Here is a 14516-nt window from a genome sequence, read left to right as displayed (position 1 = left end):
TCTTATGAAATTACATTTATTGAATTTTCTTAATTGCTTTGCGTTTTTGTTTCACAGACTCGACTTTCAACCGGAGCGTGGCATTTACGATCTGCAGATCAAGAATGTGTCCTACAATCGGGACAACGGACGCTTCGAGTGCCGCATCAAGGCCAAAGGCACCGGTGCCGATGTGCATCAGGAGTTCCATAATCTCACCGTCCTCACACCCCCGCATCCGCCGGTCATCTCACCCGGCAGCATTGCCGTCGCCACCGAGGATAAACCCATGGAGTTGACCTGCAGCAGCATTGGCGGTTCACCAGATCCCACCATAACGTAAGTTTGTCTTCACTTTATTTTCACATTCAGTATGAGTAACATAAATATATATTTAGCTGGTATCGCGAGGGTTCAAATGCGCCGCTGCCAGCGACAGTGTTGCGCGGTGGCACCAAGGATCAGCCCACAAATGCCACACTCTTGATTACACCGCGTCGCGAGGACGATGGCGCCAAATACAAGTGTGTGGTGCGCAATCGAGCCATGAACGAGGGCAAACGCCTGGAGGCGACAGCCACCTTGAATGTCAACTGTGAGTAGCGCTTGAATTTACTATTATTTAAAGTGCGGGGACATAAATCAAACTATATAAAACTAGAAATGCATGAAATAGGAGACAACTTTTTGGAGAATATCCTTGAAAATTTTCTACAAACTTAGCACTTAGCTTACCTTACTACCTATATTAGATTTCATTATTTCTTTAAAAGAAAAACTTTATCAGTCTTCCAGTATAAAATGTCTCTTTTTTACTTGAAATGCTGACCTTAAATAGTAGACAACTTTAAGGAATATCCTTAAATAATTTGAGGTTTCTTTACTTATTTCTTAAACTTGAAAATTTGATTAATTTTGCATCAGTTACTATTCAAACCTCTCACTTCAATTTCTCTATTTCTGTGCAACTTAAGAATTTTTCTCTTAGGACAATTTGCCATATAATTTTGGTGTTACTGCAACTTGAAAATTCATACAATCTTGCAGCAGATTTACATTTTTCCAGTCCTTTAAGCAAAAAAAAAAAAGTATACTCTGTAGTACATTTTGATTGTATTACTATATTAATATACCAATTAGAGCCTTTGGTATATTCTAGTATTCATTTGGTATATTTTAGGAATAATACCGCACTGCTTTGCCTCAATTTAAAATGGGTAACTGGTATCTAACAGTCGAGCACACTCGACTTACGCTTTCTTAATTGTTTCCTTACCACTTTAATAGTTTTCTCTTTGGTTCATTTGGCATAAATTTCCTTTCCTTGCTTTGCTTCATTAATTTGCGTCAGCGTCGCACTCAACTCCTTTGACATTTGCCCGCGAATTTCTGCTTGCAATTTCAGCTAAATATAGAAAACTTGAACTAATTGTCCACTGCAACAGCATCTTTCCCTCTTTTGCAATTGTCGCCGCTATTCATTAGAGTTTTTGCTAGTGGAAAAAAAGGCGTTGGCAGTTAGCTCTCGTAGTTGACCTCCGTGCTTAGTGTGGGGGAACGTGTAATTAGCGTGGCACTAAAAATTACAATGGCCAAACAAAACTAGATAGCTGCATAATCAAGTGGCTAGACAAGACCCCGCCACAGCCCATTTGTATTCGCATTCGCATTCGTCATGCTTGCAACGAGTCGTGGCGAGAAATGCAAACACATTTGTTCAAATGTTGTTAAAATTACTGCCAATGTCACAGGGCAACAACGGCGGCCATTTAGTTGGCTCCCCAAGTAACTACAGAAATATAGTGTGTGTGTGTTGGATATAGATCCATGTGTTTGTGTGTGTGGGTAATCATTTATATCTTTTCGTAAAGCCAAACGTTCACATAAATTAACCGAAGCTGCTGACGTTGTTGACCTGCTGACTGAACGCAAGTAATTAGAATAGAAATTTATGTGCCACACTCCCAACATGTCTGTGTGGTTGATAGAACTGTTGTTGTTGCAACAAGTGGCAGCTAAACGCTGCGTGTACGAAGCCTCTGGCTGCCATTTGCGTGGCGCTATTAGAGCTAATCAAAATCCAAATAAAATCCAAAAGCTGGCAATTGCAACAAGCCAACTACACAGCTGAGGCACAATAGTAACAACAACAACGACAACAAAAACTGAGGTCAGCCAGCAGATGCGTAATTAATTCAAACACAAAACCGCAAGAACATCGCATATATGCATATATATAGTACCTACATATATGGTAATTAGCAGGCAACGGGCAATCGGTACTAGAACCCAACGTTGGGTTCATGTCCACACTAATTGCGTTTGCATGCAATGCAGAAATGAGCGCATTGATTGATTGACTGCACGAGCAGAGCGCGAAACCAATCATTAGCTGCCATAAATTGAGGGTTCAACTTGAGTATTACAACAGCTTTTAATACGAGTTTTTAATTGCAATACTTTGCTTATCTAAACATTCAAGTTGTGTGTGCTTTGAAGTCAAACTTGTCATTGACCTTTCTTAAGAACTGAACAGCAGCTTCTTTTGTTTTTCGAATGTGTGGGTGCCGAACAAGAAAAGAAACTTTTTCAGCTTAAATGCTTGTCTGTAATCCACTTTGAACCATTTCCTCGGGCATTCAAATTATTAATTTACTTCAAGATGTTAGCTGAAATGCGTTGTTGTAATTAAGCCACGTTAACTTCAAGAGCCAACGCCAACACGCAGTCGTCCCACGTGTCGTATGCGCAATGGCCATATAAGCCAAAGCGTAACACAGCGTAACGACAAATATCTGACCTGTCGCATAAATGTCGCTAATTAGCCGCCGCTTCGTGCATAACTCTTTTAGAGCATCTGCCACGCCCCCTCAGCGCGCCCACACATTAGATTGAACTAATTGAAGCAGATATGAGTATAAATGAATGAATGTGTGGATGTATGACTGAATGAATGAAGGTAATTCATAATGATTCGACGGTGGCGGTTTAATTAAAACAAAACCTTTGCCACGCCCACGCTCATTTGCATTTATTGACCGCATTAAATGTAATACATTATTTTTTGTTGTTCTCTTATATGTATATACAAATTTAATTCGTTGTTGCTATGGGTTTAGTTTGTTTAATTAGAAATATTTTGCTTGGACTGCAACCGCAATGTAAACGCGGTGATTTGTAATTGTAATGCTTATTAATTGCCCAGCGGGTGTGGCATAGAAAACTGAAAGAAAAATCACATAGAGGGTGGCAAACCAAAAGGGGATTACTGACAGATAAATAACAAATTTGCATTTGGCTCAAGCACAAAAGCGGAATGCTGCAAAAGATGCAAAGACGATGACAAAGGCAACCGCAGAGTCGCTTTGCAAGTAATTGCTGAGAAGGGGGTAGCAGCGAGGAAGGAAGAGCTCTGGGCAAATAGATCCCACTATTAAAGGGTTGCACAAGAGCTAAATTCAATACGTATATGTATGTGTGTGAGTGTGTTTGTGAGCCAAAGGATTTTCCACTTGCGGTCAAGTCAGAGCTTGCTGCTTGGAGCCGAACGTAATGCGTTTTTAAGCAAGCCTCGGGAGTTGATCAAAAGCAAAATCCTGGCCACAGTTCACAGAGTCCAGCAGGACATGCAGCATTTGTGGTTGTCTCTTGTGCGGGCCAACGCACACACCAACACACACTCCTTTTGCACACCAACACACACACACACACATCTACACTATATCAACGTCAATGCTCTTCGACCCCATGTCGGTCGTCTAGTGGAGTTTTGTTTGCATAGTCAACAGCATTTGGCCAGCATTTGCCTGGCAAATTAAATCAAAAACAATTTAATTGTTAAGTTCAACAGAAAATCAGAAAACATTTACCACCCGTTAAGCGTTATCGTTTTACCTCATTTCCTGTCCACAGCTTTTCATCAATTTAACAGTTGTTGCCTTTTTCGCTAGCCTGATTTACGGGCCGCAATAAAAATTCACTTAGGCCCTGCCCAATTGACACCTACAAATTAATCAGCGCTCGACACGATGCCTCTTTTTGCCTGTTACCTCCATCAACTCCGTCATTCGCTGACAGTCTGATGGCAACGCGTTGCCTTCACCTGCCCTCTTCCCTTTCGTCGTCTTCTTCACTTTGTCTTCCTTCTAAATCACTTCTAATAAGTCATGCCAAAAAAGGAGGCGCTGTAAATTGCCAGCAACATTGGAAAATCTTAATAATCGTCTGTTAATAACCACAAAATGATAAGGAATAAGTTTTGGTAGCGAACGAGAAGAATAGGGTGAAGTTTTGAGAAATTGGTGAAGGGTTTGAATTTTGAGGAGGGAAAGAAATGGGAGGATGTGAAGTGACTTTGTGGTAATCGTATGTTTATCTTATTAAAGTTTCAAAGTGTTGACAGAGCGCGAGTTTACATATTCTGCTTTGTGCTCTATTCGTAAACGTTTTACTGACTGATAATTTAATTTATAGTTAAGTTATCGAGAAAGTCGAATGGGGAGAATGTCAATTTATTTCAAAGTGGTGACATAACGCGCTCTTACCTATTCTGCTTTGTGCTGCATTCGTACATTTACAGTTACGTTTTCTGAGGGCCAGATATAGGAAGAATGACAATTCAATTTACAGTGTTAATGGAGTGTTATTTTGTGTATTCTGTTTTGCACTTTATTCGTAAACGTTTTACTGACTTACAATGTAGCTTTTGTCTGTTCTACTTTGAGCTGCATTCGTAAACGTTTTGCTGGCACATAATTTAGTTTTCAATTAAATTAATGCAGTTTTTGCTATTGCATTTCTCTTTTATCCCTTATGCTTAAAGGTTTTGCTGGCTGGCTGTCAATTGAAATTGATCTGAAATCAGCTGAAGTTGCTTGACAATAATGCCAGCTATTTATTCAGTTGTATATTTGCTATACAATTACTTGCCGCCGAGTATCAGCTCTGGGCTTTGCTTTATTTAGTTGTAGATATTTATATTATACCCAAGCACAACCTCAATTGCTTCGAGGGCAATCCCTAGTCTACTACCACACGCTCCCTCATCTATTCGGCTGTCTTTTTCGATTGTGCCCCAGGGCCAAAGGACGTAGAATACGCCCGGAATGGAATGGGGATTGGGGAAGGTCGCTAATTTATTGGGCTGCCCTCGCGCGCGCTATGTTGAGGATTTTTGTGTTGCGGCAAATCGCGTGTTTTTCAACGTGGCTTGGCTTGCTGTTGATGAGCCTAATCGGATCTCACCTGGCGCTGGAGCGAAGTCGAAGCCAAGGTAGCAAGGTAAAGCGGGCAAGCAACAGACAGCTGCTGGCAAGGATTGCCATATAGCCGAATTGTGTTGGATTGCTGCAGGTTGCGGATGCGGGCCAAAATGGGGTTTTTGCCTGCCTGACTTAAGATTTGATTCTAAGCCGACATACTGGCAATGCTCTGCTACTAGCTGCTAGCTGCTTGTTGTTGTCATTGCTGTCAAATGTTTTTCTTTTCTTTGGTGTTGTACGATTTAAAGGCGCTTAAGCGACGCGAAGCTTAGCAAGAAAATTTTACAGTGAGACAACAATATTGGGAATGCACAGCCCGCAGGACATGTGCTCCGCAGGGAACAGCGATGTGGCATGTAGAGTGTGTGTGTGCTGTGGCGCCTATCATTTTCATAGTTTAATGTCAGGCAATTAACTTTTGCCTGGCCTGCCTCAAAAGGCGAGCTCAACTCAGATAGCAGGGATAAGCCCGAGGCAACGGAACGGAGGGAAAGAGGGAGGGGAAAATGTCGAAGCTCTGTCGCAAGTGCCCTCTGATGCCAGTCACCGATGAGATCATGCATAAAAAGGCAGCCCGGGCACGTTCCGCATGGAGATGGAGATGTAAATGGAAAGGGCGATATGCGATGTGGTGCGATGTGAGAAGTGAGATGGAGATAGAGATGGAGATGCAGATGGAAATGTAAATGTAAATGTTGTCCGCTTCGGTTGGTTGAAACGACCTTGCGCCATGTTTGAACCTTAACACCAGCACAAACATAGGCAGCAGGAGAGTGCTGGAGAGGGAGAGTGGGAGACAACAGGCCAACTAGGCAAATAGGCAGAGCACATGTTGTGGGTAAAATCAACGAAGCAAATGCCAATACACATGTGCCAATCGGAGGGAGGAGAGTGAGGAGACGTAAGAGAGGAAAGAGATTGGCGATGTCCTCTGGAATTAGGGATTCCAAGGCTTAACATGGCGTAAACACAAAAGCCTCTAAAGGCATCAACTGCGGCATATAAAGTGGCATTACATGGAGTACAGACAACAACAACAACACTAACTACAACGAGAGGAGCAATAGCAGCAGAGTAAAAGAAGAACGAACAAAAAAAAATAAGAGAGCCACTGGCAAATGGCAGGAAGTGAGTGCAAAGGAAGAGCAAGCCGCAAAAACAAAGCGCAACAACAATACAAACGACTAGAAAAAAAAGCAACAGCAGGAGGAGCAACAGAAATTGTCGAGTGTCCTCGGTCGTCGCCGTCGTAGTCGTCTGCCACGCATTAAATTGAAGATGATGATGATAATGCGACCAGGATAAGAGTCCAGCGACGAGCCAGAGTCGAACTCGAAGTCAGAGTAGAACTCTTGTAGCAAGTTGTTGGCTAGAGATCCGGGCAGGGTTCATAGGTAACAGGCAACTTAACGCCAATAATACGGCAAAATAGCCGGCAACAAGCCATGAAATGAGCCAAGAAGGCTCTCTCCTGCAACCATGCTGCCACCCTTTCACCCCTCCTCACCCCTCTAGACCATTATCCATCTGCACGCGCCACGTCGCATAGTGTCTGCCATTTGTGGCAAGACAAAAGTGAAACAATGGCCGGAAAAACCCTCTAACCCAAAGCCAATCTTCATACCAGACTCTCTTCCTCTATAAGGGAGTATTTGCGTGTGTGTGTGTGGCTACTATTTACTTGGCATTAAGCAAACTTCAAATAAAAAGGATAACGAGACACGCAAGCAACTCAAAATGGAAGTTGCTCAACAACAATAACAACAAGTTTCGAGCAGATGCTGCGGAGCAATATCGAATGTTGGGGGACAGCCATAAGATACGCTGTAAAAGAGATAGCAAAGTATCTTTGCACAAAAAGTACTATTAGCACATGCTACTCACACTTTACTAAAGCTTACAGGGTAAACAAAACAATAAGTACCAAACAAAATGAGCAGCAACCGACGAACCGACAATGACAACAAACTTGCAACGTGTCTATAGTACTTTCTCTCTCTCCTCTATACTTTCGACTTAAATATATACATATGATAGGGAGAAGGGAGCAGAGGAAGTTTTGGGTTTGAAAGGCACGACAATTGCACACAATTTTCATTTATTGTTTGGCTACACATTTGGCCACATTATGGCAGCTCAGCCAGAACCAGAGCCGAAGCTTAAGTCCTGCGTCGAAGTTGCGAGACAAAAGGATGCTTTCCCGACAACATTCGGTTCGTTCCCACACACAACGCATAATCGTGCATTGGCCTCGGGGCAACAAGGCAAATGATATCTGGGTGGATTTTGGGTTCCGCATTCCGTTTGGCACATTCTAAAGATTCAAACAGCAGGAATCAAAGGAGCAAAAAAATAAGAAAAGAAAAGAAAATGAAGATACGCCCTCACTTTAACGCTTCAAGAGGCGCGCATTGCGTGCTGAGGTCAGTTCGAGGGTCGAATTTGCGGTACGCATGTCGCATGTTGCCCAGGACATTCGTCATTAGCCATTCAGTCTACAGTCAGGAAATAAAGCACACACACATATCCACATTCACGAAAATGGAAATGGAAATGGAAACGTCGATAACAACAGCTCAACACACGCATTCCGCATTCACAACTGAAACACTGAGAAAGCTCTCTCTCGCATTAGGCATTAAGCATTCGCCTTTTGTGATAAGCAAATTAATTGAAATACAATAATTATGCACATTAGCGATGCTCGCTTCGAGTCAAGAGTGAAGTGTAGGAGGGTGCTGGAACTAATTTGCGATTATACCTGGTCTCAAGGCAGCTGAGTGCGATTAGAGAAAGACTTTGGCTTAATTGACGCCTCAAGGAATTCAACGGGCAACGGGCACAAGTCAAGGCTACTTTAAGTGCCCATGAAATGGGAGCAAATGAAGCGAGGCGAAGTGAAGTGGGATGAACTAAGGTTAGAAAGGAAGAGAGAACTGTTTTACATCAAAATGTGCTTAAAGTAGGCAAGCCTAAATACAAATATTTGAATGATAGTATTACAAAAACAGAGAATTGCGAGATAGCGAAAATGTTAAATCAATAAATGGAGTAAAGGAATGAATGAACAATGAAATTTAAAGAGTACAAACTTTATATAATTATTTAAAGAGAAGTCAAAGTATTTGATGATTCAGCGACTATACACAAAAAGGCAAAACTTTCCAAGAAATAAAAAAATATTTAACAAAGATGAATAAGTATGACTGACGATCTTAACAATGTGAGAAATGCAAAAAACAAGCTAAGAAAAGGCAGCAAGAGAGTGGGAAGAATGTCTATAATAAGAGTGAGCTACTGTTCACTGACAGTTCACACACACTCCCACACATACACACATATGCGCACTCATACATTGGCATAAATTAATGCATCAAGCCAATGACAAACTTTGCATTGTTAGTCATGGCCCCCGTTTCGGGCTCTATTGTTGTTTTTGTTTGTCCGTTGTTTGTCATGTTGTTGTTGTTGCCTGACTAAGTATAATGATGAGTTTGTTGAGATAATGATGATGGTGATGATGAAGTTGTTGTTATTGCTGCTGCTATTGATTATGATGTCGATGTCAACAGAGTGCAAACACAGAGCGCACGCGTTCGTTGCCTGCCTCACAATTGCTGCTGTTGCTGTTGCATGCGACGTGCTCACAATGATTCAGCATTGTTTCAATAAACTAAACAAACTGCCAGCTGCCACGCCTACACCCTCGCTCCAACTACCACAGCACGCGTCTCTGTGCTGTGCTGGGCATCATTTCGACTGCTAATTAAAGTAAATTTTGTGAATCAATGAAACCGGTTCTCGGTGCCATGCAAATTGAACAAATAACCAAATATTTTGGAGCTGCCCTCCGCCTCTTCTCTTCTCTTCTCTTCTCTCTCATCCCTGCCACATAAACATGTCAATAATATTCAGAATTGAAATGTCAAAATGCTAATTTTAGCACATTTGTTTGACTTTGGCATAGAGAGAGCGAGAGCGAGAGCACAGACGACAAGCAGAGGAGAAGAGTATAGAGAAGCACGTTTGTGTGCTCTATGTTGCTGCTGCAACTGTGCCTCATCCTGTTGCAAGGATTCTCTACGGCGACGCAATGCAATTTGCGCAATGTGCACAAATTTGCACAAGCCGCATGCACATTTTTATTTACAGAAATTTGTTGCCACATTTGACTCTGAATATAGCAAATATGCGCTTATAACGCTGAAACTTCTCTTTCTCCTCCCTCTATCCTCATTCAAATTTCGGCAACATAGAATTACACACACAAGTTTTGTATATTTCCTTTTTTTTGGTAGCGTTGCGTTTGGGTTTTTGCGAAATTTTTGTGACTGACTCGCCAATTTGCCAGTTGACTAATGAAACGGAGTCAAGAGCTGTGGGACTTGCCACAGATTCGACTAACAAATTGCGCAGCTTGACGGCATGTGCAAAAAAAACACACTGCTAAAGTGTACTAAACAAGCACGCATACGAATATTGCATAGTTCGCCCCTCTATAAAACTGATCCCCTTTATGTAAAACTGACCCTAACACAGCTCTTCTTTTGGTTTTCCATCGGTGCTGTCAATGTTTACTTGTGAATTGAGCTGTGAAACATGCCGCAAAAAGGCTTGAATTCAACGAGAACTGTGTTTAAATGAAACGTACACAAATGATTGAAATATTAGCTGGAAAATATATCTTTGATTTTTTTAAAAATCTTTATTTGAGTATCTAAAATACGCAAATACTCAGAAAGATTTCTATTTAAATTCAATGCCATATTATTTATTGAAAAATAAATTCAAAATCAAAATGCTTTTCATGCTACAATTTTAAACGCAAATGTGCTTAAAAGTATGCTATGTTTACATTTTTATACCCGATATAAATATGGTAGAAATAGAAGTTATTTAAGAAGTACTTTTGTACCCGAACTTACTACGACTTTTAATAACTGGTATTTTATAAACAATCTGGTATATTGTGCACCCTAGGCTATATTTTGTAGTACTATATTAATATACCAAATATATCATTTGATATATTTTTAAGTACTATTGCGGTCTATTAGTTTGGTATATTTTAAAATAATTTAAATACCGCACTGTTTTGAGTTCTATCCCCAATACGTAGCGAGTATCTCACAGTCGAGCACACTCGACCTTAGCTTTCTTACTTGTTGCAAATTGAATTCACTTGACGGTATTAAATTCTTTAGAATAACTCGCAGGTCATTAACCTTTATGTGAATTATTAAATTTGAAACTTTACAAATTGTATTTACTTTTTCTTTATTTTCTCTCAAAAAAAGAAGCAACTTTCAATACTTTGCAGTTGAATGAAAGATTAATGAATTCCCTAGACAGGCCGCCGTGTGGGGTCACAGGTCACAGAGGATCAATAACCCAGGCGACGAGTCTGTTTGCCTGCAATAATCTTTATAATAATGTTATAATAAGTCCATTTCACAAAACTTTTCACACTTCTGAAGTGGAAAAATGTGTAAACAGTCGTCGATAAATGTGTGTTTGTTGCAAGCTGAACTGAACTCAACTCGACATCAATTGTTCAAAATTTTATATTTATTTACTGCAATTGTTGTTGTTGTTGTTCTTGTTGTTATTGTTCATTTGGAGCTTGTTTTGTGTTTGTTTTCAATGAATTTTGTGTTTAGTTTTGCCAAGCAAAGTTTATTCTATCAATTGAATGCGCTTTTCTATTATTTTTCTTGCTCGTTGCTGTTGTTGTTGTTGCTCTTGAGTGTGGAGTGTGTCTGACATTGGCTTAACGCATCCAGCGATAAATGTTAAATGAATTTGGAAAGTTCATGTAAAACATTCTTCATTAAATATTTATAATATATGGTTGACTTATTTTTATGTCAGTTGCGTTTGCAAAACACATTCTTCAAATCGGGTATTTAGAAAGTCAAGTTAAAGTTGAGATTAGAATAAAGATTTAGTTGGGAATATAAATAAGAAATAAGAAATTTCATCAAGTAAGATTATTCTCATTAGTATTGCAATTTACAGTTATTACTATCACATTCTTATTTAGTCAAATCACTTTGATTTGCCGTTTACAGGGTATAGTTTCGCATTCAATTATCGGTTGGTTGGCATCCACAATTTGTTTCCTGTTTTCATTTGCATATTCAGTTTGTAAATTGCTTAATTATAATTGCATTTGAATTTGTTGCTGTGGCCCCAGCAATTGCCGCCTAATTAAAACTTATATATAAACTCATTTTCAACTTTATTATTTGCGTAAATATCGAATGCACATTATAAATATATTTTCCATACATCCATATAAGAATAATATAAAATAAATATGTGCAGGGGGAGTGGTAAAAGTGCAGCGCATCAATGTCTACACATAAATTTGTTATGCTTGTAAAGAATTGCATTAACCGTGGGACAGCAACGGAAAAACGGCTTAAAGAGGGGGAGAACATATTTGTGAGGCAAGTTGGCGTTGTAAAATTTAACGGCACACATGTTGCTTGTGGCAACTGAACTGTGCGCTGTGCCCCGCTCAGTGTAACAGCCGGAGATGCTTCTGCTGCAATAGAAAATCGCATAAAATGAGATACAAGTTGAGGGATTGCAACGAATTGGCAATACGCTTTATGCAGCTGCCTTTTTTGTAAAGAAGTTATTGTCTGAATTAGTTTAGTAATGGGATAAAAGATGGAGAGCTATAGAAGAGATTTAATAAATATGTTTGCTTAGAAGTTGCTGTTTCAATTAGTATCGAAAAGGGAATAAAGCCAGATGAGATATGGGAGACATTTAAGGAGTTTTTTTTTTTAATTGTTTACAGTATTGATAACACGCTTTATCAACACTTGCTTTGCTAAGAAATTGTTAATTAAATCAGTGTTCAAATATGATGAAAATGCCTGTATGATATTAAAAAAAATTTATTAAAAAGTTATCTGCTTCTGAATCAGTTTAGAGGAGAGATTTAATGAATATATTTATATCTTAATGTTGCATTATTTGGCTGCTTGATTTGAATAGAATTTGCTGCTTAAATTGGTGTAGAAAAAGAAGATGAGATTTAACAGACATTTGAGAAATGTTTTGAAATTGTTCATAACAATAATGACAATACAATTTGACTGGTTCCTTGATTTGCTAAGAAGTTGTTATTTAAATTCGTGTTCAAATATAAGAAAAAGAATGGAAAATATTTAAAGAATGTAGCACATTGTTGTATCATATTTCGCAAAATTTATGAAACAGTTCTTTGCTCATCTCGTGTTGCTCTTTAATTTCTCTGCCATCTCTGCTGGCAAGTTGCATGCAACAGCACATTCAACTCTTTGGCTGCTGCTTCATCAATTGTCAGCAGTTGCAGTTGCAGTTTCAGACTCGTGTTTGGCCTTCGCGATGCTATTCGCTTGCATTGGACATAAGTACTGGCTATATAGCGACTATAGAGCCAACTATAGTGCTCAACTGATGCGAGTGGTGCTCACATCGAGTAAATAAAAAGCGGCAAATGTGGCAGAACGAAACCTGCTGCTGCAACTAGCAAAACCAGCGAAGAAGAAGGATGCTGTACCGAGAGTTTTCTCTGCTCTCGTGTGGATGCGATGTTGGCGAAAAGGAAAAGCCAAAAAGAAAATGCATTGCGAATGATGATGCTGTTGCTGTTGGTGTTGTGCAGGCAGTGAAAACTACAGCAAAAGTGCTGAACAAATGGAACAAGTTACAAAAGCTAAAATGGCAACCCGACAGCAGTAACTGCAACAACAACAACAACAACAATAAAAACCAAAGAGAACTCGTCCCTGGCAGCAATATGAACAACAATCTTGAATATTGTACGTTACATATGTAGATACATTTCCTGCAGCTGCAGCGCAGCACAGGAAAGGGAAAAGCGGGCGGGGTGGGGGCTGGGGCAAAGGGGCAGCTGGGTGTGCTTGCTGCTTGCCACGTGGCTGCGAGTTAATTTAAAAAAAATTGTATTTACATTTTGCCTACTGGCGAGCGGCTTTTGATGCTCGCTGCTGCTGTTGCTGTTGCTTCTGTTGTTGTTGTTGCCATTGCTGTTTGCATTGTTTACATTTACTGCAGCTTCAACTTGACTTACAACAACAACAACAACTACGACTACTACAATAACAAGCTGGGCCAAGCGAGGGCGGAGCGGGGCGGTGTGGTGACTATAAAACAGCAGCTGACGCCGCTTGGGGCAGGGTTTGAGCATTGGGTGGCGGCGGCTCTTGCTTGAGTGCCGCTAGGGGGCAGCTGCTGCTGTTGCTGTTGCTGCTGCCTCTGCTGTTGCTGTTGCTGCTGCTGCCATAACAAAAACATCAGCCAACGGGGCGAACAGTCAGTGATGTGTTTTTATTGTTGGCACTGGCTGATGTTGCTGATGCTACTGCCACTGCTGCTGCTGCTGCTGATGATGATGATGCTTCAGGTTGGCCTCTGGCTGCCACACATGACGCTGACTCAGATGATGATGATTGAGTTCATCATCGACTGGTTGCAAGTGCCCTGAGTTATGCAGCACACCATCAGTAGAAGTAGCAGTAGCATCAGCTAGTTGCAACATTGTCAAACCAAAAACCGAAAACAAATGCAAATGAAACTTTGAAAAATATACAATACGGCACAAGAATTGAAATGTTTGGTTCAGATTTGAATAGTTAAGCCACAGATGTTGTGTGTTTCATTTCAAATTCAATTACAAAACTTTCAAATTAAATCAAGAAGAATGTGATACGGAGAATGGTTTATAGTTAGCTTTCAGAATAGCAAAAGAAATTCCAAAAAATAAATTTCGTAAAATCTGTTTAGAAAGTGCAATGCATATCAATTATAAAACGTTAAAGATGAAATATAGAAAACTTTCAAATTAAAACAAAAACGTGATATAGAAAGTTAGTCAGTGAATGTGGAAAGAAATACGAAACAAAATTGGCATAATTTATTTAGGAATCTACAGCTATCAGATACAAATAGTATAAGTTATTTAAAATGGAAAAAAACTTAATTTTTGCGAGTTTCAGTAGCTTTGGCTGTCAATTTGGTATATTTTGTACTTTGAATGTAGTACTATTCAATATACCAAATATTGTCTGCGTTATATTTTAATATTTGGTATATTTTTACTCTTTGTCTTTATCAATATACCATATATACACTTTGGTATATTTTAGTATTTTTGTGGTATATTTTAGAAATATAACACCGCACTGTCTAACTGATATATTGTGTTTGAAACAGTTTAGTATTTTTTACGGTATATTTTAGGTAAGATACCGCACT

At 39.7% G+C, this 14516-nt stretch overlaps 1 protein-coding gene across 2 annotated transcripts in view; it reads left to right on the top strand.

The window, feature by feature from the left end:
- The window catches only part of LOC117565756 (cell adhesion molecule Dscam2), a 107927-nt gene that overhangs the window by 62549 nt on the left and 30862 nt on the right, over positions 1–14516 (top strand). For both annotated transcript variants that reach the window (XM_034245007.2, XM_034245008.2), the window contains exons 3-4: positions 58–318; positions 378–574. In XM_034245007.2, coding sequence (XP_034100898.1) covers positions 58–318; positions 378–574 — 458 coding nt within the window. The remainder of the gene's footprint in view (positions 1–57; positions 319–377; positions 575–14516) is intronic.

This window comes from Drosophila albomicans, chromosome 2L, assembly GCF_009650485.2.
Source record: "Drosophila albomicans strain 15112-1751.03 chromosome 2L, ASM965048v2, whole genome shotgun sequence".
NCBI lineage: Eukaryota > Metazoa > Arthropoda > Insecta > Diptera > Drosophilidae > Drosophila > Drosophila albomicans.
The sequence above is the reverse complement of the archived record's forward strand: the minus strand, read 5'-3'. Positions and strand labels throughout refer to the sequence as shown.